Source organism: Populus trichocarpa, chromosome 9 (assembly GCF_000002775.5).
Source record: "Populus trichocarpa isolate Nisqually-1 chromosome 9, P.trichocarpa_v4.1, whole genome shotgun sequence".
In the NCBI taxonomy this organism is placed as follows: domain Eukaryota; kingdom Viridiplantae; phylum Streptophyta; class Magnoliopsida; order Malpighiales; family Salicaceae; genus Populus; species Populus trichocarpa.
This window is the reverse complement of record NC_037293.2, coordinates 6,748,338-6,775,133: the sequence shown is the minus strand read 5'-3', so window position 1 is coordinate 6,775,133 and position 26,796 is coordinate 6,748,338. Positions and strand designations below refer to the sequence as shown.

At 33.4% G+C, this 26,796-nt stretch overlaps 4 protein-coding genes and 1 long non-coding RNA gene across 8 annotated transcripts; 3 read left to right on the top strand and 2 right to left on the bottom strand.

The window, feature by feature from the left end:
- The first annotated feature begins 3,417 nt into the window (after window positions 1–3,417).
- On the top strand, window positions 3,418–5,858 carry LOC112328649 (uncharacterized). Of its 2 annotated transcripts, none has more exons than XR_008060187.1 (2): window positions 3,418–4,026; window positions 4,278–5,858. It is a non-coding gene; the product is annotated as an uncharacterized LOC112328649 (long non-coding RNA). The 2 variants fall into 2 exon arrangements; XR_008060186.1 differs by having other exon boundaries at window positions 4,131–5,858.
- On the bottom strand, window positions 4,131–10,960 carry LOC7454880 (uncharacterized). 2 transcript variants are annotated; one of them, XM_024608526.2, is made up of 9 exons: window positions 10,583–10,960; window positions 10,171–10,262; window positions 9,752–9,823; window positions 9,025–9,131; window positions 8,024–8,079; window positions 7,620–7,794; window positions 6,814–6,897; window positions 6,262–6,552; window positions 4,131–5,640 (listed from the first exon to the last, which is right to left on the bottom strand). In XM_024608526.2, the coding sequence occupies exons 1-9, from the start codon at window positions 10,763–10,765 to the stop codon at window positions 4,724–4,726; spliced, it is 1,977 nt and encodes a 658-aa protein (XP_024464294.1). In that variant the 5' UTR covers window positions 10,766–10,960; the 3' UTR covers window positions 4,131–4,723. The 2 variants fall into 2 exon arrangements, with proteins under 2 accessions (XP_024464294.1, XP_024464295.1); XM_024608527.2 differs by lacking the exon at window positions 6,814–6,897 and having other exon boundaries at window positions 10,583–10,959.
- Window positions 10,961–16,098: 5,138 nt separating this feature from the next.
- LOC7454881 (dihydropyrimidinase) lies at window positions 16,099–23,488 on the top strand. Its single transcript, XM_002313234.4, has 13 exons — window positions 16,099–16,267; window positions 16,507–16,668; window positions 18,088–18,139; window positions 18,640–18,909; window positions 19,048–19,259; window positions 19,899–20,019; window positions 21,057–21,144; window positions 21,270–21,348; window positions 21,638–21,725; window positions 21,832–21,872; window positions 21,973–22,025; window positions 22,192–22,348; window positions 23,085–23,488. Exons 1-13 carry the CDS (start codon window positions 16,187–16,189, stop codon window positions 23,274–23,276), a joined length of 1,596 nt encoding a protein of 531 aa, XP_002313270.2. The 5' UTR covers window positions 16,099–16,186; the 3' UTR covers window positions 23,277–23,488.
- A 128-nt stretch (window positions 23,489–23,616) lies between these two features.
- Window positions 23,617–24,949, bottom strand: LOC7475035 (uncharacterized). Of its 2 annotated transcripts, none has more exons than XM_002313975.4 (3): window positions 24,762–24,928; window positions 24,109–24,300; window positions 23,617–23,788 (listed from the first exon to the last, which is right to left on the bottom strand). In XM_002313975.4, exons 1-3 carry the CDS (start codon window positions 24,828–24,830, stop codon window positions 23,741–23,743), a joined length of 309 nt encoding a protein of 102 aa, XP_002314011.2. In that variant the 5' UTR covers window positions 24,831–24,928; the 3' UTR covers window positions 23,617–23,740. The 2 variants fall into 2 exon arrangements, with proteins under 2 accessions (XP_002314011.2, XP_024464853.2); XM_024609085.2 differs by lacking the exon at window positions 23,617–23,788 and adding an exon at window positions 23,880–23,992 and having other exon boundaries at window positions 24,762–24,949.
- Window positions 24,950–26,079: 1,130 nt separating this feature from the next.
- LOC7454882 (splicing factor 3B subunit 6-like protein) lies at window positions 26,080–26,695 on the top strand. The gene has a single exon (XM_002313235.4). The coding sequence runs from the start codon at window positions 26,203–26,205 to the stop codon at window positions 26,575–26,577; it is 375 nt and encodes a 124-aa protein (XP_002313271.1). The 5' UTR covers window positions 26,080–26,202; the 3' UTR covers window positions 26,578–26,695.
- Window positions 26,696–26,796: the final 101 nt, after the last annotated feature.

Below are 26,796 nucleotides of genomic sequence, written 5' to 3'. Positions count from 1 at the left end.
TGATCCTAAACAAAAAAAAATAGTAATCAAATGAATGAAGACCAAATTTGAAAGATTAAAGAATCATAGAGGAGTAAAATTGAAAAACATTTGTGATTTGATAGATTATTTATAAATAAAAAAATGGATGGGTGAAATTTAAAAAAAAGTAATTTTATAGCTTATTCAAAAATAAAAAATAAAATAGTAATCAAAAGGACATGGAATAAATATGAAGAAAAAAAATTGAATTAAATGGTCTGAAATTTTGAAGGTGTTTGCGCTAAATTTAAGGAAAAGAGAGAGAAGAAGAAAGAAAAAAAGGTTAGCAGAGCCAAACTATAGATATTTCTGGCACACACGTCGTTACATCTTACAGAGGACACTGAGTTCTTCCAAACGTCATACTGGAAGACAGTATTTGGTGGTCAAAAAACCTCGCATGCGCCACTCAAATGGTACGGGGACTGTCCATATGTTGGCGCGTGTGTTACACAAAATAAAAGTTTTATTTTTAAATATTATTTAATATATGTCAATTATAATAATATTTATGATCAATAACCTTCAATTTTACAATAAAATCAATGTAAAATAATTAAAAAAGTCTTGTGAGAGAGTTATAGTGTTTGTCTTAAAGGGCATAAAATAATCATACTATTTTAAAAAATAAAAATATCAAAACATCCTTGAGTAAAAGATATTATATTTTTTTTATTCTAGAATTAAAGTATTAATTTAACAAGTTGGATGTATATGGCAATATTTCCCTCAAAATATCCGTATCATTTTGCGTTTCTACTTTTCTTTTTAAAAAAAAAAAACTGGTTTCAAAAGTTAAAAAATCGTTTAATTCTCAAAAAATCACAATTTTTGAAAATTGAAGAAAGTTGTTTGAAAAAAAAACAATTATAGTAATGATTCCGATTTTTACTTAAAAAGGAATAATAAACAAACAAATTAATTCTTTTGATTTTATTTGTAATTTAAAAGAAAAAACAAACAAACAAATTCAAAAGATGTTTTAAAATTTTTATTCACCTAGATTTTTATCATAATTCAACCTAAAAAATCCCACTCTTTGGGACGCGCATGGTTATTCTAGCTATGCACCAATTAATTAGCTAGCCACCAATTTGGATAATTTATATATATGATCAATTAATGGAGCCAAAAAGAGAAATGAAACACCTTATAATCTCCGTGACATCATGGAAATGCACATGCAAGGATCTAAGCCAACTTTACAACATATTCCTAAAAAGAAAATAGATTTGCATCTTGGATTTTCAAATCATTACCTCTCATGGCGTTGTCTCTAAAAAAAGAGGGATCGTACCCCATATATAGATGACAGGAGTCCTCTATCTTCCTTTAAGGATCTCCGAGGATAAGAGTGGATCCCATGCATCGATCCAGTAGTTCTCCGAGGATAGCATATTCATCAAGTTCATCTTTGAAGTCTCATACCATAGTGAAAGCAAGTTTGAAGATGCTTGAGAAATCCGATGAGAGTGAGGGGAGGCAATAATGCCATATTTATGAAGCCTTTTGATTTTATTGAAAAAGATAAAGGTGGAAAAGGATACTCTTTGGTGATGGGTGGCCTGGAAGACAAAAAATACTTTCGGGACGAAGGAACATCTCGTCTTCTTTTCGCCATTGAAGAGACAGCAACATGGGCCAAGCTCTGTCGAAGCATTAGAAAATTCATTGATTGTGGTGTACCTAAGAGGTCTGAGGCTGTAATTTTTTTATATCAGGTCTTTTAGTGCTGTTTCGTATGCTTCTGAAGCCCATGTTTCTACATCAATTAAGGTTTCTGCAACTATATAATAGCATGTAACGCAGAGCCAGTAGGTGGGTTAGCGGTATCCCTCCATTTGTTGTAGAGTCTTTGAGTAATTTAAGACCCGCAATTTTTCTTTTCAAAAACTAATAAGAAATTGCATGCTCCATCACTAACCTAGATAATAGTCAATGGTTGGCTGGACACGACACGGGTCAAGACTGTGTTCAAAGAATAGACTCTACTCGTCTGTTTTTTCATGTATTTAATATTAATTAAATGTATTATTTAGGAAAGGCAATTTAGGATACCGATCCTAATTTATTTTTTTGGATATTTACTTTTAATAAATAAGATATAAATATTGTTAAATTCCATCTTAAACTTAATCCAAATCTAACTCGAGATATATATTTATATTATATAGACATATATGTAAAATATTTATATATTTTTATCTAATATAATATATACATATTTTAATATTGACATAACATGCACGCGTGCATGTATATGTGTGCACGTGTGTGTGATATTTATCATTTAATATATATATATATATATATATACATGCTTCAAGTATATAAATTGCTATTTTTATATAAATATTTGAATTTTTTATTCAATGAGTAATTAATGGATAGGAAATGAAATAAAAAAAAACTCAATTCATGGAAACCGTTACCATCACTAATATTATCTATGAAGTACTAAAACAAGGAGATAAAGGGAATTTTATTTTTGACATTGTTAGGGGAAAGACAATATTGTTATTCTCTCTCTTGTAAGAACCTGACTAGTGGGAGTGTAAACTTGTAGAGGAACGACAAGGGCACTTTCAAATATTGCGTAAATTGCATGAGAATGTTGACAGTAGCAGCCGCACACTATGAGAAATTTCAAAACCTTTTAAGTTATACTAAAATGATACCAAACAACCCCTTAAACATTTAATGTTACAGCTTAATTCAAAAGATACAAGGTATTTTTTTGTAATAATATTCAAAGAATCAGTCTAGATCTCGATCATGTATTTAATTTTTGATGGATACATATTGAATCCTAAACTTCTAAATATATGGCCATTCCATACACCATCAAAGAAACAGGCTTTTAGCTTTTAGTGTGTGATGATCACAAAAGGATGTTACATACTATTAAACCTCATGAATACGTATTATTTTTTTTAAATGAATTCTGAAAAAATAAATTATTTTTCGATATTTGATAGTGTAATAAAAAATAAATTAAAAAATATTTTCCAGTGTTTGGTTATGTCATGGAAAATAAGCTGGAAAATAACTTATTAATGTTTTATTTTTTCAAGTTTATTAAAATAATAAGGAACAAATCTTACAAATTAAAAAGTTGAATGAGAATGAAATTGAAAAAAATATATAGTTTCATAAATTATTCAAATAAAATAAATAATAATCAAAATAATAGAAATCAAATCTAAAAAATAAAAAATTGAAAGATGAAGAAATTAAAATAATAATATTTTAAAAAATTTGGAAAATAATTATCTAAAAAGTGGTAAGATGAGTTTTTTAATAGCAAACAAACATAATATTTATAATCTTTATTTTTTTCAATATGAAAGATGAGTTTTTTGCTTTTCTTAATGGTAAGAAAACAACAAAGTTTGGTATGGTACTAATACAGGGCGAATTTTCTTCCAAACTCCAATACTCGTGAACGATTCCTTCCATGATATACACGTGACGTACAGATGTACTGCTTTCTTGGTTTTTGTGCTAATCATGCTTCTGTACGACCCCCAATCAACTGTGTACTAAAACCATGCGTCCTTCATTAGCCTTCCTACAACAATATTATGCCCATTTGCTGCTCCATAGCAGTACAATGGGGCTGGATCAGGGAGTACAAATTGTATGATAATTCAATTAAAAGATCCACATCAAGTACTACCAAATATGGTGACTCCGTGGAGTACATTTGAAAGGAAGTACTGGGTTTTTCTTGCTATATAACAAGGAATGAAGCCCCAGCGGCATTCATTACCGAAGTTGAGCAAACGGAAGACACAGAGGCGTCCGATCGTGGAGGATTCCTACAGGAGCGACCTGAAATCACATGTGGGCTGCACCCTCCTGGGTTATCTTGAGCAACATGTGTTCTCAGGTCGCCCCTGCCGGGCTTTCCTCCATATGCTAGTTACTACATTTCAGTGGTGGGCCCAGCTCTGATGGTGTGCTTTGTACCATTGGATCTTCGCCTAGTTCCTTGTATTTTTTGTAAGTATGTTTTTTTGACGTTATTAATATCTCGAGTGTTTTTTTACTTCTAGTTGTCTAGCTACAGCATCTAAGAGCTGCTCTCTTGTTAAAAAATTGGAAAGTATCAAACAGCAGTATAAACAAGTAATTTCAATATTCACAATCCACGCGATGGAATGCTAAAAGAGTCGGTATGTGAGACCCATGAAAGCAAAAACTCAAGGCGTGCTATTTTCGATTTTAAGTTGTTCTTTTACGCAAATGGACAGGTATGGCAATGCAAGCTCTTGTTATTTTTTTGCTCTAAAAGTTATGCTCCTGTTGTGTTGCTAATGCGGCACCTTGAACAAGATAAGAGCAATCACACTGACAGCAGAGTACAGACCTACCTTGACATAGCTGAAAGCAGTTTACAAGAATGATGGGAACAAACCTGAACAAAATGCATCACGAAAATATCAAAGTTGATGCTAGGCCATGTTTCCTCGCAGCATGCTCCACTCCCATTGAAAATTTATCACTTTAGACAGGAGTAATAAGAGCGTGCCGAGTGCCTGGAAACCAGTTTGAGCCATGCCAGCTGCTTTGCGTAAATTCCAGTAATTTCATTTCCCATAAGAATGAGGTTGTTAAAGGGTTGCAGATGAATATCAATGAGAATAAATTGAGTAAATAGGGCACCATAAAGAAATCAAAAATGTTATTCTGGGGACTTCTACACCAAAATCCTCACATCAGACATAATAGCAAGCAGCTCTTCTTCCCCGACTTTCTTCCAAACCCCATTTATCATTAGACAACCTTTGTCATCTTTTGACAACAAAACATTCTCGCCCTCTGATTCAAAACTGTCTGCTGTCTCTCTCATCTTCTTAACACTTGCTTTATCCAATAGATAAATATCAGAATCAGCTTCTCTCTTGCTACCAGTCCTCTCGACACTAGTGTAATCTGATAAAGGAATATCACCACTAGGTTCTCTTATGCTACATTGTTTCAGTTCCCAGATCTGCTTCCTTTCTGATGCATGCACAGACTTTTTACCGTCGTCATCACAGTCGAGAACAGGAAGACAGCCAGAAGATCCAAGGTCACGAGGCAACATGCCAATTGGACATGGGTTCCATGATTTTGCCACAATCCATCTGCCTGAACTACCCACATCACCATCTGTTCTCTTAGCAACTTTACTCTTTGTTCGGCAAAGTTTTACAAAGTCTAGCTTCTTGGTGGCCTGATGGATAGATTGATCTTGCTGGGTAAGAAAGCTATTCAAACTCAGGGGAGGAGACTTCTCTTGGGTAACCTCTGGGTCTGATAAAGCTAGCAAACTTAGTTTTTTGAGTTTATCCATCACAGAGCTATCACCCATCAACTGTGCAAGATGCAGTGCTGAACCCATAAGCTGTTTATTGCCATATGAGAACACCAGAAGGCATTTTCGGAGAACCTCCATCAGGATTGCGTTGGATAAATTCATTCCTATTGAAGAGGCTAAGCTTTCAGCTGCAGATTGTTTACAGCGAAGAGGCTTTAGTCCCTTGAGTTGTCCAACAAGCCATGCAAACAAGGAAGAAAGTCGATCAATTTGGCGATTCTCTGTTCCCTGCTCCCATGATATGAGATGTGTTCCTAAACAAGATTTCAGAAAAGGTCAATAAAGAGAACATTAAATCAAAACCATTTATGTGATTATTATTGCATTGAACCTTTTTGAAGCTATCATGTACAGGCAGCTATATGTCATTCTGCATCAAGCTGGCATTCATTGTAAACCAGGTACTTACATGGTTAATCAGATATAGCTCATAAACTGGTTGAAAAGAGTTCAACAAATATGAGGTTGGGCATGCCTAATTCACTAGCTCAAATAAAGACTGATGATCACAAAAGTTGGTTCAACGAAGAAAAGTTCACAAGTGGGTTTCAAATGCAAAAACAAAATGCATATTGAAAGTTGACGCCAAATTATAGCTAGCTGAAAGCCCTAGCATTTGGAATTTTGTTGAAGGTTTGGAGAGAATATCTGTTACTAAACCTATATCTTCTGAAACTTCTTGCTAATAAACCAATATAGAAGTAGTGCTATTTCTGTGCTTCTTGTGAACAAACAAAAAAATATTAACCCCAAGCACGGTGAAAATGGAGAACGTTAGCAGTTAACAACTACTAAAGGTTCTGATTATCCTAACAAGACCTAAAGAATAAGCAAACAATAGCTATGGAACACAGGAGGACTGAGTTTGTGGTTACCCATTTCATATTTCATGGCTTCGTGAGTATCAATCATATTTAGAACAGCCTTAAGAAGCATAAGGAGTACTTCTGGTTCCTTCTTTGAGAATTTTGTTATTACAAGCTTCCAATCATCCAACAAAGTACACACGCCTTCGCCAACTAGGCAATCTTTTGGAAGCTCCACCAAATTTGAGGAATCCAAAGCCTTGAGCAAGAACTCCAACAAAACTGACAGTACTTCTGAGGAGAAGGAAGAATATAGACGAACCAGATTTTTCAAAGTCTTGGTAATATTCTTCTTAGAACCTGAAGAAAGAAGTTCATCAGCAAATACATATAACTTGTGTGTGCAGATATTTGGGTCATCTTCCATGCATTAGCCACGACTCCAAATTTCAAACAGTATCAGTGAGAATTCCTACAACATCAAAAACTATCCTCAAAAGTTCTTCACTAAGTGTTCATAATGAACTATATCGCAACCAAGAAATATCAAGAATGAAAGAACCATAAATTTGAACTTTGCCTTTATTACTTCTTAAAAATAATTGGAGCATATCATCTCACCCCTAGATTTGGATGAATATAGCGTGCTGGACACAAGTGAGAAAAACTTAATATGGCCAGAAAGTTGTTCACAACATCTGCCACCTACAAAGGCTGACGGTCAATAAGATTGAAATTCTATAGTGGGAGCGATTAAATAAGCATTTGAAAATCATATAACCAAAAATTGATATGTCCTCATTGGGATGAGTAAAAAAATACATAAGTTTACATTCAATTTCAGTAACAATTCCAGATAAGAACAAATCATGCTTTTTATGAACTGGCAAAAAATTGTGGAATGGGATAACACATCATGACTCGGGCCAAGATATCACTGTTTCAAGAATTAATCTTTCCAGACAAAGGAAAAAAGAACATGTACTGAATACATAGTGGTGAAAAAAAAAAGAGCCAATGTTCTTGTAGGTATGAAAACCAAACATGCTGCATGGACAACAGATTCCCAAAGAGAATTAAGATGAATACTAATATCAGCATCAGCATCTACGCCTACATCTAATTTGACAAGACCCCTCTTTTACTCACTATGATTTCCTTGTTTTAGCTATCCTCCTCATGTTAAGAGGGATTTGCCCTTCTCTATGTTTAGTCTTAGAATAACAAGTTCTTTATTCTATGGAAGGGAAATGCAGTGGAATGCTGGTTAACCAGTCACAAAACATGTTAAGCCTTCATGAATATTTGGTCATGAAGTCTTATTTTGAATCACATTATTCTAAGGCCTGGCAACATCAAAAGGGAGAAAAATAAAATTGCATTGGCCTTTTAATGTCCAAGGAGAGAAACTAAAATTTCATACGCACGTTTTGCTTTGATTGCTGAAGAACCAGGTTGGGTACTCTTCTTAACTTTCAAGCAGGATGCTAATTCACAGAATTTAGATTTGATTTCTTTTCTGATGTCAGCACTTCCATCTCTTTGGAATGGAATCTGCTTTGTCTGAGGCTCCCAATAATAAGATTTCAACCAATCAATTGCCTGAAATTTTCAGCAGCAGATGTTGTAAGTTAACTTTTACAGACTTCAAAAACAAACATGGTTTGTTAGTTAAATAATCATGTGGAAGCATGGTCCAACAATTTTCCAAAAAAAAATCATAAAACATTGAAACAGGAGTTTTATCAGACTTAAATGCAAAACTGTTAGAAAAGAATCTCAGGATAAAGGATTGCGCTATAGATTACAGAAACTTGCATGGACAATATACCTTAACAGCAGAATCCCGAACAAGTGCGAGAGCAGGAAGATCACGGTGAGAACCCTCTACAATCAAAGCAACATCAAGAAAAGACAATAGAGTTCTCGATTCAGTCCAGCAAAAAAAAATCAAGAATATTTCACCGCAAATTAATGAGATATCCACCGGGTCTGCCACCAAAATTACAAAAGCTCTGCTAGCATGTATACAAATATTCAAGTACTTTACGCTAGATCATTGTTTGTGGATCAGGAAGAGGGGTGCAGGCTGGCTGTTGATATGGAATAGATTGGACCAACAAGAATTTGCGTATTTGCAGTGAGTTAACTTGGTTAAAATGAGGAGTTTAGGGGTCAGGATATAAGAATTGAGGTTTACAGTTTAATGTTGAAATGCATTGATGACTGAGATTGAAGGCAAATGAATTGCTTTTACTGGATGATACTAGATTCTGCTTTTAAGATTCTCAAGGTATCAACATAGCACCGAGATTATGGTTTATTCGAGTGGCTTAATTAGTAGAGAAAGAGTTGGAAAATGATGGAATTAATATCATGTAACAATAAGGTGAATTTTAGGGATTGATTTTAGTGATAATAAGGGAAACTTGGAGGCTTATAGGTTGATGACGACTTATTGCAGATAATTGAAAGAGGAAGAGTAGGGACGCAAATAGGACAGACTAAGTTTCATTTCTTGGTACACTGGTCAAGAGTCTTGGACTTGCAACCACAAGAGTAGTTTTAGCAAAAACCTCAAGGATTATGTAAGTGTTCAATCGTTTCCTTCAAGTGGACAGTAAAAGGGCAACATGCCTGAAAAGAAAAATTCTCAGCAAGCATCAAAGAACTTGAATTCATGGAAAATAATCCCAAAAACAGTTTAAGATTCTTAATGACTGCACTTGTAGATACCAAAAAACATATGCAGGAATTGCCAAAGTTAAGATTCTCCTTTGCTAATAAAACCAATGATATAGAGCAACTAGCTTATGCAAAGAAAACACTAACCATGACGAATGTCGATCAGCGTGCGTGGAATACCTATTGCACCAGCTGCCTCAGCAATTGACACCTCTGTTTTCTTCCTTGTCTTCTCAACAACACAGTTTACAAGCCTTCAGTAACAACACTTGGCAATGTGAGCCTGCTATTTTTCCTTACTGCAATTCTATGTTTGCATCCATATACAAAACAAGGCAACATAACCAAATACAATCTTTAAGCATAAGGCCTCTAAAACTTTGATGTAGATATACTGTCCTAATTTCTAGGAAAGTTACACAGAAACCAGGATTAATTATAAGAATCCAAATGAATTATATGCCGTTAGTTCCAACTTGATAAATGACAAGTGTTTTCGTTGCAAAATATTTCAGCATATCTTAAAATGAATAGAAATTTTCGAAAATTGAGGATATGCAATTAATGGACAGCATCAGCATGTTTCAAATTATTCTAGGTGAATAGGGTTAATATGTCTCTATATCTAATTTCCATTATATTAGCAAAATCCATTTCCAAAATGTTTTGCTCCAGCATCTTCATAACTATCCTGGCCCAGCTTTCCTGGTTCTTACCTCAAGATTTCCATACAATATATCAAAAAAGAAGCCACGTGAAAAATACTTGTAAATTACAAATACATATACGCTATTATTACATCAGTACAACAGCAAGGCTAGAGAGAATGATGAGATTCTAGTTGAAAAGGAAGAAGAATGCAAGAACAATTTACCTCAAGATAGCCATACAATATAGCATTGCCAACATTTGCTCGGAATGTATAGCATCATCAGGTAAGTCCTTTCTACAAAGAAAAAAAAATGAAACTTTTAGAATACACAAAAATATGGATTCCAAAAATATACAATTATAACATAGCATCACACTTGAAAAGAGTTGTCAATAAGTCTGCTGTGGCACATTGGCAATTTCAAGTTATACAGGAAATCCAGGTTCAAATCCCGGCAGCAGAAAACCTTTTCTTTTTATCCATAAAAAGAAATAACATAGCATCGCAGCCTCACGGAAGAGAAGAACTAGCATGGCCATTGTAATTTAAAGAACTGGCATAGGCCATTTGAATCAAGCTACCCGTTTAAAAACAGAAGGACCTTGGGCATCGGCTCACCGAGACTGGGAACAAAGAGTTACCTGTACAAAGGATCCTTCTGTTGAACTTCAATGATCGAAGCTGTAACATCAATCACAGCCGGTAAACATCCTCTGCTTCGCCATGTTGATATCTATATCACAGATATACAAGTTAAAACTGGAAAAACTGGAAATATTTTTATTGACAGCTAGCCACTAATTTAACATAATGAAACCACAGACTGGTTAGAAAAGGTTTTTTCACTTTTAACAGCTGAACCGAAACAGTGAAAAATATACGATAGCAGCCGAGACTACATGCTGTTTCCCCTAATTTCTCAGGAAACAAACAGAATGAATCTTTGCAAGATGTTTGAATTCATACTTTGAATGCCTAGACATTCCAAATTAACTTTCTAGGGAAACAAGCAGAGAAAATTTTGTGTGTGGGAGAGAGAGAGTTATGTCTTACTCTAGTAATAGCAGAGTGAATCTTCTCAGGAGAATCGGAGAAGAGAGAATCTCTAACACATTCCCATTCATTCCAGTTTAACCACGGCACTAATTTGTAGCCGTACGATGACGATGTTGATTTCTCTTGGTCATCGCCAACAACGGCTATCGTTTCGTCTTGGAATCCTAACAGTGACTCCATTGATGAAACACCAGCTAATCCGCTGCCACTGGCGTCTTCAAGCAGGGAGAAGGAACTGAAAGTACCAAAATAGAAACCCTAATTTATCTTATGTTGCGGTTGAGTGGAATAATATTTGGATTATTTTATGGAGAGATTTTTTACTCTGCAAAGCGGCTTTACCACTGAGACTCTGGAGGGAAGGGTCTGTGACTCTGTGCTGTTACGGGGCTGGTCTGTCTAAAATCTAATATTCTAAAACCCTGGAGATGCTTGGGCGGGTCAGATCGGGGTCGATATGGTGCGGTTTTTGGGTTGGGAATCTGGGATAAAACTTAAAGAATGTTGAGGGCCTATCTTATGTTGACGAAAATAACGGCCTTATGAAAATTATCAATTTAGGCCCATGGATCTATTTTACTAGAGACCAAAAGGAGGGGTGGTGGCATAAGGATTTGGGTAAATGATGTTCCTAAAAGTTGGGAGTATATGAATGAATCTCTACTTTCTTATTTTATGATAAAATGAATTTTAATTCAAAACTTAACATATAAAATAATACTTATTTGATATATTTTATATTCTTAATTGAATATTGGAGTTTTGTTTCTTTTTAGTTCAATCTAATAATAATATAAAGTTCAGTTTATTTTTGTGTTTCAAAAATATTTTTTAAAAAATTAATTTTTTTATTATTTTTTTACTTCAAATTAATATTTTTTTATATTTGAAGTAAAAAAACAATATGTTTGGCACGAAATAGTTCACTGTAACCTATATTTTTTTAATATTAAATTAATATGTTTGGCAGTGTGATTGCGGTTGTTTTTCAAATAACTTTTCGTGCCGAAATGCATGCCAATGATTTTATTTTATTTTCTTAAAATCATTTTTGACATCAGCACATCAAAACGATTCAAAATATACAAAACATATTAAATTTTAGTAAAAAAATTAATTTTTTTAGAAACACGATTTGCACCGAGTTTCCAAACTGTATGTAAAATATACGGGATTCCCTCCTGAGCGCTTTACTGTGCACCTAATCTTTTTTTTTCTTTAATTTTTTGAACATTTTTCTTTTTTTCTGTTTAATCCTTCTATAGTCTAATCACATAAAATCAAGTTTAAAAAGCATGATAAAAATACAAAATTAAAATAAAAAAGGTCTAAAATATAAAAAGAAAATAAAAAATATATACAACTACCCTATATTAGCGGCAAATTTTATTTTGATTTAAAATTTTAATTTTTCTACTTTCAGCTATTAAGTTAGAGATAAGAGAGATAGGTTGGTATTAAAAAATCAAGGAAAGAGAAAGTGGTATGATTAGTTACTTTTTGGCGCCAAAACTTTTTTTTTTGGCGTGAAAAAGTTTATTTAATTAAGAAAAAATTGATGATCATGGTTTTATTTATAAAAATACCTTAGGCCTGTATGTTTTATTGGAAATGTTTTTTTAATATCATTTTTTAAACTTTCTTGTATTTATTTACTATTAGAAAAATTATGCAACAAAAAACACTTTTCAGTAAAAAAAAATTGATTTGGCTACCAGAAAAGTATTTTCACTTTATTTTAGGTGAAAAATACTTTCTAGAAGATGTAAAAAAACTTAGAAATATCATGTTATTTATTGATTATATTAAATTTGATCCTTAGACTTTTTATTGATATATATTTTGTTTTAAATCTTTTTTTTTCAATTTTATCCCTTATAATTTGATTTTTATATCAACTTTGGTCCTTATTTTTTTATATTGTTATTTGCTTTTCTCTTATCTTTTTTAAAATCAAATTTTTTATCTATCAGATTTAGTTCTTATTTTTTTATTGCTATTTATCTTATTTGAAATAATTTATGAAATTGTATTTTTTTTTTAATTTCATCTATCTTTTAACTTTTTTTATCTATCAAATTTGATTTCTATTGTATTGATTACTATTTTTTTATTGGAGATAACTCGTTAAATTATATTTTTTTTCAATTTCATTTTCATTCAACCTTTTAATTTGTAAGATTTGTTTCTCATTCTTTTAATAAACTTGAAAAAAAAATAAAACATCAATAAGTTATTTTCCAGCAAATTTTAAATGACACGACCAAACACTGTAAAGTGTTTTTCAATTTATTTTTTATGACATTACCAAACATCAGAAAATAATTCACTTTTTAGAAATCCACTTTTCAAATTAATCATTTTCTAGAAAAAAAAAAGAAAAAAAAAACTACTTTCAAATGAATAGTAAGGATGGTAACATTGATCTCCCCCACCTCTTTTAATTTTTGTTAATGCAAGTACGATTCTCTAATTCTCTCGGCACCAAATGGGCTCAAGGTTATGCTTGTCATGTATATCCATGAACTTCACTAATAACGCTCACTCTGTTTTCATCTTCAAGTGCGAAAACCTTGACAAATGAATCCAAATACCATAGCTAAACCGAAGTTCCTTCATGTTGCAACACAAGTAATTGGTTTTAAAGATCAGTTTGTACATGAAACAAGGAAATTAATATGATTTTGTTAGTAGTGAATAAACATGCAAGTATATAAAACATTCTATTTTTTCTCTCGCAAAGTATGCTACCCAACATATTATTTTTGGATCTTTTTCTAGACGAATGGATGAAGGTCTAGAGATCTTCAGGAATAATGAACCAGAAGAGTTTCTTCAATGAAAGGCCAACCTATAAAACCTGAAGGAAGAACATTAATTTTAGGGTTTCTTCATTTTCTAATCAAATTAGTGTAGTAAATCACCACCAATGCTACAATAAGCAATCCATTTGTCCACATCTTGTTATAGTTTTTGCTTGATGCTTCTCTTTTTCCTTGGGGTAATTGATGTAAGGAAGACGTTTTCTTATGTGTTAGTTTTGATTCAATTGATTTAATTGATGTAAGGAGACCAAATTTCATTTTGATTTTTTGATTCAATTTATTTTTATTTTTAGATGGTTCTGGGGTGTTATGGGATTGTTAGGTAATTTGTATGATGTTTATCATATGTTTTGCAAAAAAAAAAACAAAAGAAGAAAGATTGAGAATATAGTTTTAATTAAAAAAACCTGCCTTTTAATTCTTGACCACCAAAATGTGGTTGGTGACTGAATTATGAGTAGCAACAAGCAACATGTCAGTAGTTGATGCTTTTAAAAAGAAAAAGAAAAACCATATGGTATTTTAAAAAAAAGATAAACAAGGCTTAGACGTGTAAACCTATCCTAGGCATCTATCACTAGATTTTTGTAAAAGGCTCGGGCTAACATATTTATTTTTCTTACCTTTTATTTTTTTTGTATTTTGTTTAATTTTATTATTCAATATCATGTATGATTTAAATTTTATCAATCTACATTTGATTAACTTTTAATTGGTTCTTATAATTTATCTTGATTTACTTTTTGTGAGGTTGTTGTGGTCTAAAATAACACCATGATATTTGGTTAGTACCTGATTTTGCAATCGTCTATTTTTTATAATATAATCAAGTCGAAAATATATTTTTTTAAAAAATTATTAAACTCATTGGAGTTCATGATCCGAGTCATGAATTTGACGGGTTAAGTCGCGAAGACCGAGTTTATCTAATATATGGATGTCATAATATTTTTTTAAAATATCATCTTGAAATTTATTTAATCAATTATTTAAAAAATAATAATTAATCATAATAAAACAATAATTATTTGATTAATTAAAAAGTCTTAAAATAAAGTTTTATTGAGCTAAATGTTTATTATTTTACTACTTTAAAGTTCGTGTTATATTACGCGTTAGATTAATTTTTTTGTAAATATAACAAAAACATATCTAAGTCGCAAAGAATTATTTGAAATTATTATTAATCTTGGTTCAACAGATTAATTTTAAAATCTCTCAATTTAATTTATTTATGAGCAATAATTTAAAAATAATTTAAATAAAAATTATCTTAAATTGATCCAATAAACTCATCACAAGTGTTTTTTAGTTTGCAGTATAATATGAATAGTAAACCATGCACCTCGTATATTTCAGTTGTTAGTATAATATGAACGCTGTCTATGCACGCTATGTCTTCTAGATTGTAGTATAATCTCATAAAACTTAAATTATACTTGAACCAATATTTTTAAATACATTTAAAAAAATAAACCAAAAAAGGATTTCCATAACCGTATCCTCACGAATCCAATTATCCAAATTTGAATTTCTTTTTATTACGTTCTACAATATCCCCACGTATTCAATAAATATCATGCTGTTTCCGGCGTGAATTATTTGTATACAGGCACGATATGGACGTGGAGGCATTTCTTGTAAGGTTGCCTATTCTGTTTTGGTAGGTATTTTATTTTTTTAATTAAAATAGAATGTTTTAGTTTTGAAGTGTTTCGACGTGCCGTTTCAGGGTTGTACTGTTTATATATATATATATATATATGTATATATATTCAACAAACATAATTCAAATTCAAGATAAATTAATTATAAATTATGCAATACAAACACAATGCCAAATAAATATAATTTTAAAATTTAAAATATTTCTAAATAGTCAAGATTAAATAAATCTTTAACTTAAAGTAATTCAACTTAAACAAAATATCAAAATATTATGAAAGTAAAATGTTTTAACACAAATATTTTAAATATAAAGTTATGTTAATGTTATCAAGGCTAATGGAATCTAAAGCATCCTTTGTTTTGCTCAAATTCCTACAAAGTATAAACATGAAAAAAACAACATGAATATAAACCATATATATTAGTGATAAATCTAATTTTAAAAAATTAATATCATTGTTAATGAAAATAGTAATAATAATTTTCAATATTATTATTAATATCATTGTTATTGAAAATTGTAATGAAAAAGAACTTTTTATAACTGGGTAGTTTAATTAATTAAATTGAACAAGGTTCAATTTGATTCAATGACTTTTCAAGAGCGGAACGGAACATGTGGAATGAAACAGGAACGTTCCAGGTGGAATTTAGCCGAAAAATCCGGAACGGACCGAGATTTAAAATGAGATGAAATTTATTCCATTTTGTTCCGTTTTTTGAATTGGTATGGAATGTTTTGGCCATTCCGAGTGAAACAGAACGAAATTGACAACCTTGAATTTTCTTGTTCCTTGCTTCCTAATTTCTCACAGATCAAATCAAATAAGATAGTGTTTAAGATTGATGTGGATCATATTTTTAAAATTATTTTTTAATTAAAAGTATATTAAAATATTTTTTATTTTTATTTTATTATCAACCCATTAAAATAATGAAAAAACATTAAAAGAATTATTTTAATTTAAAAAAATAAAAAAATTACAATACAACCGCTCTCTCAAATGAACGACACTCAACGCGCGTCCGCTTGAAAAGCCAAAAATAGGCTGGCGCAGGACATCTTGTGCGTCTAGTGCGAGACAGAGATCTCACTCTCAATTGAAAAATGGCTTCTCGTTTCTATCTCTTCTTCTCACTCTCTCTTCTTCTCCTCACTCATTCTCCTTCAAATTCACAATCCAACCAGGTAATTCATACCACTACTAATTTATCATCTTTGAATTTCCTTATTTGCTTCACTTGATGATTGGTTTCTAAGTAAATTTGAGTTGACTTTCTGTTTGGACGCCGAGAAAGTGAAAAACGCTATTCAACTTTTTCTTCTTTTTTATACTGACTAATCAATCAATCAATCAATCAAGATAAAGTATTATTACTTGCAAAGAGAAAAGGATTTGAAAATTTTGGTTTATTTTTTTTTCACAGTTCTGCGAAGCTGGGATTGGATATGGTGAGGTTGGATGTGGACTTTCATCATCAACGAAGCTGTTGATCAAGGGAGGAACTGTCGTGAATGCACACCACCAAGAGGTTGCTGATGTTTACGTAGAGGATGGGATTATTGTTGCTGTCAAGCCTGATCTCAAGGTATTTAATATATCTTCCCTCTCCTTTTTTTTTTTAATCTGTACTGTAGCTAAGGCTTTACTAGAAGTTGGTTTAATTTCAATCTTTTTGACCCAAAAACAGGTGAACAAAAATTGAAAAAAAAAATCCGATCTTTTTTAACTGTTTACAAGTGTTGGATTTTGTTTTGTTTTTTTTTTTTTTTTGTCGATTAAGAAAGAATGAAAGTAGTCTTAGTAGAAGCCATCAATGATTTTTTAGGAAGAGTTATTTCAAGTTCTTTGATGAAGTGTCTTGGAAATGGCAGGAGATGCTTTCTCATACTATGATTTTCAAGTTGTTATGATGTAACATATAGCAGCAGTTTCAAACTAGCCAGTGTCGTGATAGTTTACTAGCTAGCACCATAGAAAGGAGAGGAAAGTATGATGATGTTGATTTGTTATCCTTAATTGAAGCAAGCAGGCAGATTTTATATGTTTTACTGGAAAAAAAAACCTGATTGAGCAAGATGTAGTCCTATCTATCCACCTCTTGAATTAGATTTCCTCAGCTCAAGGAAGGTTTGAGTTTGGTAGAAGTCATATCCTACGAATTCCACTACTGAGATAAGGAACACTGGTGCAAGGGACCACCCACCCTTTTGCCTTGCCCCTCTCACTCCCTAAACTAAGGAATGAGAGGGCCTCACTCTTTGATAAGAATACAAATAAGATCAATAAAGGCTAGGTAAACTATGCAATAGCTTCGGCAGAACCAGAAAAAAAAGAAGAATCGAAACGAATGAGGTACGGAAAAACTAATAAGAGCAGGCAGCTTGTTTTAGTTCTAGCCAACTTCACAAGGGCATTGATAATGGGCTTGCGTCAATGAAAAGGGGAACAGATTATTCTAATATAAATTTTAAATGGATTTCAGTTCTTCTGACTGGAAAGTTCATATGATGATAAAGTTTGGTCACTAGGGGATTTAAATTATTTGCAATCTCATATTAATGATACTTGAAAACTAACATCAGCAATTCTGGATTCCCTGTATGTGGATACAGATTCACAATTTATTACGTGAGAATTCCAAGGAGTAATATTAGTTAGACATGCTGGATGTATTTCATCAAAAAATTGAGGCTCAGTAGGGCATTTTGGTTGCAAATACAATGTAAGCCTACCTAACTTGCTAAATAAGTTAGATAAAGTGCAGGATTCTGGGACACCATAATACTATAGTCTTAGCAGCTCACGGTTCATAGCTACTTATGCCCGCCTGATACCTGTCTGTATTTTAAATCTGCTTTATTCAGAATGTGATATACATTCGTTACCCTCTCGCGTTGCTAAATGATCTGGTTTCTTTAATGCTTTGTTTTGGCTGTTAATGCTCGGGCTTTACTTTATGATGTCTTTCATACTTAGTTTTCAATTGTTTGGTTGCTATTTGCAGGTTACTGATGATGTTAAAGTAATTGATGCCACTGGAAAGTTTGTCATGCCAGGTTAGTTGCGGTATTATTTCTTCATGATAGATCAATTTTTGTGTTTTAAACTTTCTAACAGCAGGATTTTGTATGCTTCACAGATCCCATACACTAGGATTTCCTTCTATCTCTCCATTTTCTTTCTCACACCAATCTTATTATAAAACACAAAGCTTTAGAGATATAGCTAGCACTTGTCTAGTACTCTTTCATGCATTCATTGTTGCAGTTCAAACAGAGTTTTGGAATCTAAACGAGCTAGGCACATTAATCACTCTCTATGCATCTTTTATAAATCTAATACATCTTTATAATGCAAGAATCAGCTCTTGGATGCTTCCTTTAAATGTTTTCTGCACCGCGCTTTCAATGTTCATATTGTGAATTCTTTCCTCTATGTTAGAAGTAATTTGAGTGCGTAACGACTATCTGGTTAGCTGTTAATACCAATACTGGGTTTAAAAACTTAATGCAAATCATTCCATTTTATGGCTGCCATCTTCTCCTTGTAACATCAGGTGGAATTGATCCTCACACGCACCTTGCTATGGAGTTTATGGGCACTGAAACTATTGACGACTTTTTCAGTGGTCAGGCAGCGGCATTAGCAGGTGGGACCACAATGCATATTGACTTTGTTATACCAGTAAATGGCAGTTTAATAGCAGGTTTAGAAAGCTATGAGGAAAAGGCAAAGAAATCATGCATGGATTATGGTTTTCATATGGCAATCACTAAGTTTGATGACAGTGTTTCAAGGGATATGGAAATTATGGTGAAGGAAAAAGGTTGGTATTTTTGTTCAAGGTCATCCATGGATTCTTTCTAGTATTTTTTTTTCAATTTATATCGGAGAACTGAGAAACAGCAACCTCTGGCTATTTATTTATTTTTATTTAAAATCTACATGCATTTAAAACTTGCAGGTATCAACTCTTTTAAGTTTTTTCTAGCATACAAGGGGTCGCTTATGGTCAATGATGAGCTTCTATTAGAAGGACTGAAGCGGTGCAAGTCTCTTGGTGCATTGGCCATGGTCCACGCAGAAAATGGAGATGCTGTATTTGAAGGACAGAAAAGAATGATACAACTTGGTATTACTGGTCCAGAAGGACATGCTCTTTCAAGGCCCCCATTGGTAATCCTTCAAATATGCTCTCCGCGTTGTAATGTGTGCCGGCTAACTAAAAATTCTGTAATTGAGAAATGATCTATGTGCTTCACTCTAGAATTTGTGTGAACCCCTACCCACCCATATCATACAAATAATCTTCTAGTAGCCTGTAGACCAAATCTACTGTCCTTATATTTGGTGAATTAGTTGTTCCAATTGTTTTTAGTCATTTTCCTTTCTTGTTCCTCTATGATGTGTTGATTTTTCCTGGGAGGATTTAGTGCTTAGGTTGAGGACCAATATGTGAGAGAATGTGGCAGACTGCTTTTACCTTTTTTTGTTCACTCCCTGTTTAGTTAATCTTATGTTGTAAGAGATATATACTGTATTTTATGATGTTATTAATGTGATTATCACAGGATTTTTCAATCGTGTATTTGATCTGCAGAAACAGCCTGTGTCTGATCCTTTAAGAATGAATTCTTTAGCTAATAAGATTAGCTTAGCTCAGCAATTTTTTTACTTTTTTACTGATCTCTGATTGATAACTGTTCGTGCTAAGCAGATATGTAGTTGTATTACACGGTATTCCATTTCCTTAAAGATTTTTTGAAGTACACATCTTTCTTTTATAATTTAGCATTTAGTTTGATTCTCGTGCAGCTGGAAGGGGAGGCAACTGCTCGAGCAATTCGTTTAGCTGGTTTTGTGAACACACCTCTCTATGTAGTTCATGTGATGAGCATTGATGCCATGGAAGAAATAGCCAAAGCTCGAAAATCAGGTTTAAAGTTTTTAATATTTCATTTTCTTGTTTGTTGAGAAGTTTTACATGACCGCAGTAGTCAATTACAATTCACACCATTGTGAATAGAGTCTAACAAACATATAAAAGAATCTGTTGCTTACAGGGTGGTACATACTGCATAGCTGTGAGTTTATAAGAGAACAGGCATTTTCTGTAACAGAACGAAACAGTTAAATTCGTTGCTGTCGTCCCTTATATTTCATTTATTTTCTTTTACTCTTTCTCTTAAATTTAATATTACTAAGAAAGCCGGATTCAATAACACGCCAACATTGATGTAAGATAATGGATAGTGTCTGAAACAAGTAAATAAAAAATTTGGCTGGAAAGAGTAGCGGACTATAGAGGATAGATAGTAATACTTCTGGAATACAAGCTGGACAAGTCATGTTTATTAAGGATGTTCAAGTAATAGAGAAGATAAAATAGTCCGCATGCCCAGTGAAATTGATCTTAAAAAACTGGAGTGGCTATAAATCTTTCACATGATTATTAAGTTAATTGATACCATGCATGAGTATGAGAATAAGGATGATGTCCCATTTCAACCATTTATATTTATCACCTGACTCCTCTATGTGCTTCTCGCAATTGTGCCAGGCACTGTTGCCAGTAATTTTGATGGCTGCTTGTTCCTACATGCAATTGATTTCTTACTGTAATCAGCCACTTTTGTTCCCATCTATAATCAAATTCTTACTCACCCCTTATTAACACCCACTTTTGTGTATCCTGGATTTCTGCATGATTTAGTTCCTAACTTGCACCAGCTTATTTCCCTAACTGCACTGCTTTATACCATCCCCTCTGCAACCTCTCGCTTTCTAAAGGCATCTCAAAACCTTTCCTTTGGGACTCTAAACAGGGTTGTAAAATGTATTTCAACTGCCAGATTCTCTTTAAGACATTAGGTACCTAACTTGTTCTGTTTATGACTTCCCTGGTGCTATGTCGCTTCGATTTTATTTTTGTTCTCAAAACATGAAAGCCAGATCACTTTCTTCAAACTGCAGGACAGAGAGTTGTAGGTGAGCCAGTGGTTTCCGGATTGGTCCTTGATGATTCAGGACTTTGGGATTCTGACTTTGCCACTGCATCAAAGTAAGAGCCAGCACTCTGTCCATTATCACTATTATTATTGGATGGAGAGGGGAGGGAGGTGAACACATTTGATCAATTTGTCATATATATTGATTGCCAAGCATTACTATATTCTCATTTTTCAGGTTTGTCATGAGCCCCCCCATAAGAGCAGCAGGACATAACAAAGTCCTGCAAGGTGCCCTTTCAAATGGAGTTCTACAGGTTTCTCTCTTGTCATTATAAAGATTGACTGGAGGAATAGTTCATACCTTAAAGATACCTGAGATCATCTAATTTCTGTAAAGCTAATTTCAGTGACAAATTAATTTCATGTTCTGGAAAATGGGGACATGTGGTCTCTTAAAGTTTGTGATGGTGGTTATAAGCTTCAGATGCAATATATAAATCTAGATTCACTGTTATTTTGAATCATCGAAGACTTATTAATCAATTTACTCATTTAAGAACAATCTCATTATTTGTTTCTCATGCCACTCATTACAATTTGCAGCTGGTAGGAACTGATCATTGTGTATTTAATTCCACACAAAAAGCCTTCGGGATTGATGATTTCCGTAAAATTCCTAATGGTGTCAATGGTAATAAAAATGTTATTGCTTAAGTCAAATCTATTCCTCTTCTTATTATGTTGACTCAATTTTAGCCATTTTTTCTTTTTTCTAACTCTGGCAAATGGAAACATAGGTATTGAGGAGAGGATGCATTTGGTTTGGGATACGATGGTGGTAAGCTTCTGTGACTCTTTGCATAATCATTCCTACGTACTATATTAATTTAAATTGTTGTCCTCATATTGGTTGTCAACTAAAAGTTGAGCACTTTCAGGAATCTGGCCAAATTTCTATCAATGATTTTGTAAGGGTCACAAGCACTGAATGGTATGCTTTGACCGTTATTCTCTGTTAGTTTAGTGTCTATTTGTGAATCATGTTATTCAGTCTCAGGGTTAATAATGATAAGTATACGTCATGTACAATCTGATGAATCACATGATTTAGCTTCATGAAGTGTGTAAAATCATTTTGATCCGTATGAATTTTCCAGTGCTAGGGTCTTCAACATATATCCAAGAAAAGGAGCAATTATTGCTGGATCTGATGCTGATATAATTATACTCAACCCAAACTCAAGCTTTGAAATAAATGCCCGGTCTCACCACTCTAGAACAGATACAAATGTTTATGAGGGCAGAAGGGGGAAGGTAATTTTTTCACTATAATTTAGTTCTCTTTTGTTTCGTTAACAAGTGGAATTCAAAGTACCTATTAGCCCTTCTTACATAAGGGGCCTCACACCAGTTTGACCTTGACTAAAGCAAGGTATCCTAGGTTTTAATTGATGTCTATCATCTTTTGATTCTTCCAATCTAAGTGGTTGGTGTCTTGCAGCTACAGTATTTTCAGCGTTTTTTCAGTTATATTTATTCTTTTCAAAATATTGCTTCTAGAGTGTGTCAAAACTATGTTAAAGATAAAAAATATTGTTGCTTGGGTTCAGGAATTCATTACAAAGGTTATGTTTTCGTTGAGAGCCCGGAGTCACTAAAATACTCTACCTATTAAGCATTTTAGGAGAAACATAGCCATGTTGCAACCCTTGAGTTGTGATCCTGGATATCCTGATTTGTTACCACCAGGATTCATCCATGCCTTGAAGCTATGCTCACATTTTTCATATTTTGTTAAATACATGGTCTTGTCCAATAATCTTTGGTAGAAATATCACCATTATATTGGCTGGGAATACGAGATTAGAAACGAGATATGCTGGCACACAAGTGAGCATGCATCTGCTAGTTACCTGTGGTGTGTGAGTGCGCACTGGTGCACACTTTCACACTCACCAGCATCATGTGCATGTATTTTCATATTCATGTTTTTACCTAAACCCTTTCACTGCATGTTGGGTTTTGAAAGTTCATACCATCTTTTCCTCAGGGAAAGGTTGAGGTGACAATTGCTGGAGGACGAGTTGTTTGGGAAAATAATGAACTGAAGGTTGTTCCTGGCTCTGGAAAGTACATAGAAATGCCCCCTTTCAATTATCTTTTCAGCGGAATTGACAAGGCTGATGCTTCATACCTATCCTCCCTGAATGCTCCAGTAAAACGTTCTAAATCTACAACTTAAGTCGCTGGTACTACTACTAGGATTCTTCCTTTCTATTATAGATTGCATATAGGAGACTTATACACAATACCACAATGTACAAATTTTGACAGCCAACTCCACCAAGCTTCAATTCTAGATTATACTATGATAAACTTATTTACGAATTATGTAACACTAAATAATGGTAATGTTCAAATAATAAATGAACTGGACTATACCATATTCTGAAATGTTCGTGAATGTCCATTAATTTATGTCATATCACTGCTTTTAATTTAGTTGTAATCTGCTGGTATTCTATTTGCTTTCCAATATAAAGAACATTTGCAAGCAGAAAGTCATGCATAGTAACCAAGGCTCACAGCAAAAGATTACAAGGTTTCGAATTAATGACACGTCTTGTCTATAGATTCACAAAATAGAAATTTATATTTTAATACTTGAGAATTACATGAGTTGATGAACCCTAGGTTCTTGTGAAATCAAGGCCTAATACAGCAATGAATGTAGGTCAAGATCTTGTTTCTCTTCTGCACGGAATACATATAGAGAAGAATTAGAAAGCAGAATGTCGTTGTTCGTTGTTATTTTTTCATACCCCCCCCCCCCAACTGTTCCCCTCATTCTTTTCCTTACAAATGTGATTTATATAGCTTCCCTCATTAAGTCATACTCAGCCAAGGAATGATCCATATGCGTTTACCAGAGACCAAGGGGATATGGACCATTACAGGCTGAGCATGGTAACAAATAACAAATGAGGAAGCGCAAAGTTTAATCAAGTAAGCACAATAATCTCGTTGATAAACTAAACTGTACAAAGAAGATAAAGAGTGGACTGTAGACTCACCATGACAGGTTCTTCTTGTTGGCAAGCAGCAGCTAGCAGTTCCCTTTCATTTCCAAGGCTGGCGTGCCTGACATCGGACTTGTGCTGCTTCCTATTAGCGCGGGCTCGTGTGAACACCATGGAGTAGTTGGTAGGTACCGGGTTCTTGGAGTCCCATGCTCCAAACTGAGGAACAGACAGCCCTCCATTTTTCTGTAAACAAAAAGAAGCCAAAGTGATCAATATTTTATCGCAGAAGCTTACAAGGTCAGTTGCTCGGAATATAAACATAATTAAAATAACATGAATATAGGTAGATATACTTGTAACCATTGTTAAGGTTAAGTGAATTTGGGGAGGAAATCAACAACTTCCATTCTGATCTTGTTTTGGTTAATACCCCCTTGGTCATTAACGCGTATTAATCAAAACAAGATCAGGGACCCCACGTGCAAAAATAAAAGCTGGTGATTGAATGCTAATATAAATGAATGATTTTGTCTTGGATATCAAAACAAGAAAACTCTCCCAGTTCCCATCTATCTCTAACTTTGCTCTTGATAGTTTACAAGAAACAAGAATTCTTGTTGGAAAATAGCAACATCAGAAGCAAAACACAAAGGAAAATCGAGAACAAATTATGTCCCCTTGAACTTATGAAGCTTTGCACTTACCTCCCCCATTGCCATGATGAGGCTATGGAAGTAAGATTGTGAATAGAGATTATCAGTACGTAAGTACATACGTACAGGTCTATTTTAGGTGAGATCAGGGCTGCTCTGTCAAATGCCCTATTTTACTGATGGATGGAAACAATCAGTGACGGTGCCAACCTGTTTTCGTGGGTAGCAAGCGTAGCACAAGGTTTAAATTAGACAATGGCAGTAGAAAACTTGAGAAAGTATAACCCCCCCCCAAAATTTAGAGTATGGTTACGTGCTGAATAGAGATTTTACTTTGTAGTGAGTGGTTATCCTTGACCAGCGGCCTAAAACAAAGGAAGAAAATCTAGAGGTGGGGGTGGACTTCCGAGTTTAATTCCTGCCATTCACTTGAAAAACGATTAATGAAAGACAAGCCATTGTTCTAGTTCGAATGTTATGACATGTTTGGAAAGCTTTGATTTTATTAAAATTATAATTAGAGATTTTTATACGTTTGGTAGTATTAGAATTAAATCCATTAAAAAGTTGTGGACAAATCTGTGTGATTTTAATGCTTGCCCATCATAGTATGCAATTTCCAAATCATCCTGCTTTCACTGGCAAGTGCTAGCATGAACAATTAACCCTTTTTTTAGTGACGAGACTTTTTCACAGTTATGTAATGTGCTTTGGAAGGTTCTTGAAGTTAGGGTTTGACTGATGGCTCGCTTTTTTTCTACAAAATAATTCGCTTGTGTGGGATAAGTAATCCTCTAATACTTAAATTAGCAAATTAAAATTAAAAGAATGAAAATTAAGGAAATATTATTTTAGATAATTGTGCGTGTAGATGTCTTGTTTTACATATATAGTAATCCTTGAGTATTTATAAATTACAAATTACATGAATCTGCACATTACGAAGTAGGGTATATCCTACTCATAAGAATTATGTGGGAAATAATTACCTTGCCACCACATAGCTTATTTTTTTTTTACAGATTGTTTGTTTTGATGTAATAATATTAAAAATAATTTTAAAAAATATATTATTTTAATATATTTTTAAATAAAAAATATTTTAAAAAATAATTACTATTATACTTTCAAATTACTCCAAAAATAAAAGAATAATGGGCTCGGTTTGTACCTTTTTTTAGAATTATTGGGCGTGGCTTTAAGCCCATTCTTGGGCTCGGTTTTAGCCCTCCTTCCTTATAGGGGTCGGTTTTTTAGCCCATAGTTTCTTGATGTTGGGCTCAGTTTTATGCGACCATCATCTAGGCTTTTCTTTCATTCTTTCAAATGCTTTCTCACCGTTTTTCCTCGGAAAATTTAGTCCACGTGATCATATCTTATAAAAATACATGATAATAATCTCCCCTCCTTTCTATAGAAATCTCCAACCCGGACTAAAAAAAATTCCTCAAGAACTATTCCTCACTTTCTCAGCACCCAAACACCACCACTAATGGCGCAAACAATCAGCCTCCGCAAAGGCAACACCCGTCTCCCACCTGAGGTCAACCGCGTCCTCTACGTCCGTAATCTTCCGTTCAACATATCAAGCGAAGAGATGTACGATATATTCGGCAAATACGGAGCGATTCGTCAAATCCGAATCGGAACCAACAAGGACACGAGAGGCACTGCTTATGTGGTTTATGAAGATATCTACGATGCCAAAACGGCGGTGGATCACTTGTCAGGGTTTAATGTGGCGAATAGGTATTTGATTGTGCTGTACTATCAGCAAGCGAAGATGAGTAAGAAGTTTGATCAGAAGAAGAAAGAAGAAGAGATTGTTAAGATGCAGGAAAAATATGGCGTTACTACCAAAGATTAGTAGATTTTTTTCGTTTATTAGTTTAGTTTAAGAAATGATAACTCCTTTTGTTTTTTGGAATTGCTAGGTTTGTTATGGATGTTATTGATTAATGACAGTGCTTTAATTTTGCAATCTATATATTAATGTATGCGTAATTGATTGATGTGTTGTTTAATTTAGTGCAATAGGTGATCTTTGATTAATGATTTTTTAGGATTGTAAGTGTGTTGTGTGGCA

What these genes read in the sequence shown, in the direction of transcription:
- LOC7454880 (XM_024608526.2), bottom strand. Translation starts at nt 10,765, where the DNA reads ATGGAGTCACTGTTAGGATTCCAAGACGAAACGATAGCCGTTGTTGGC. An exon ending in GCTGATCGACATTCGTCATG is followed by an intron (nt 8,080 to 9,024) that starts GTTAGTGTTTTC and finishes CTTTGATTGTAG; the next exon opens with AGGGTTCTCACCGTGATCTT. An exon ending in ATATTCATCCAAATCTAGGG is followed by an intron (nt 6,553 to 6,813) that starts GTGAGATGATAT and finishes TTCTTTCTTCAG; the next exon opens with GTTCTAAGAAGAATATTACC.
- LOC7454881 (XM_002313234.4), top strand. Translation starts at nt 16,187, where the DNA reads ATGGCTTCTCGTTTCTATCTCTTCTTCTCACTCTCTCTTCTTCTCCTC. An exon ending in CTCTTTCAAGGCCCCCATTG is followed by an intron (nt 19,260 to 19,898) that starts GTAATCCTTCAA and finishes ATTCTCGTGCAG; the next exon opens with CTGGAAGGGGAGGCAACTGC. An exon ending in AATTCCTAATGGTGTCAATG is followed by an intron (nt 21,726 to 21,831) that starts GTAATAAAAATG and finishes ATGGAAACATAG; the next exon opens with GTATTGAGGAGAGGATGCAT.
- LOC7454882 (XM_002313235.4), top strand. Translation starts at nt 26,203, where the DNA reads ATGGCGCAAACAATCAGCCTCCGCAAAGGCAACACCCGTCTCCCACCT.
- LOC7475035 (XM_024609085.2), bottom strand. Translation starts at nt 24,830, where the DNA reads ATGTACTTACGTACTGATAATCTCTATTCACAATCTTACTTCCATAGC. An exon ending in TCATCATGGCAATGGGGGAG is followed by an intron (nt 24,301 to 24,761) that starts GTAAGTGCAAAG and finishes TTTTGTTTACAG; the next exon opens with AAAAATGGAGGGCTGTCTGT. An exon ending in AACAAGAAGAACCTGTCATG is followed by an intron (nt 23,993 to 24,108) that starts GTGAGTCTACAG and finishes TACCATGCTCAG; the next exon opens with CCTGTAATGGTCCATATCCC.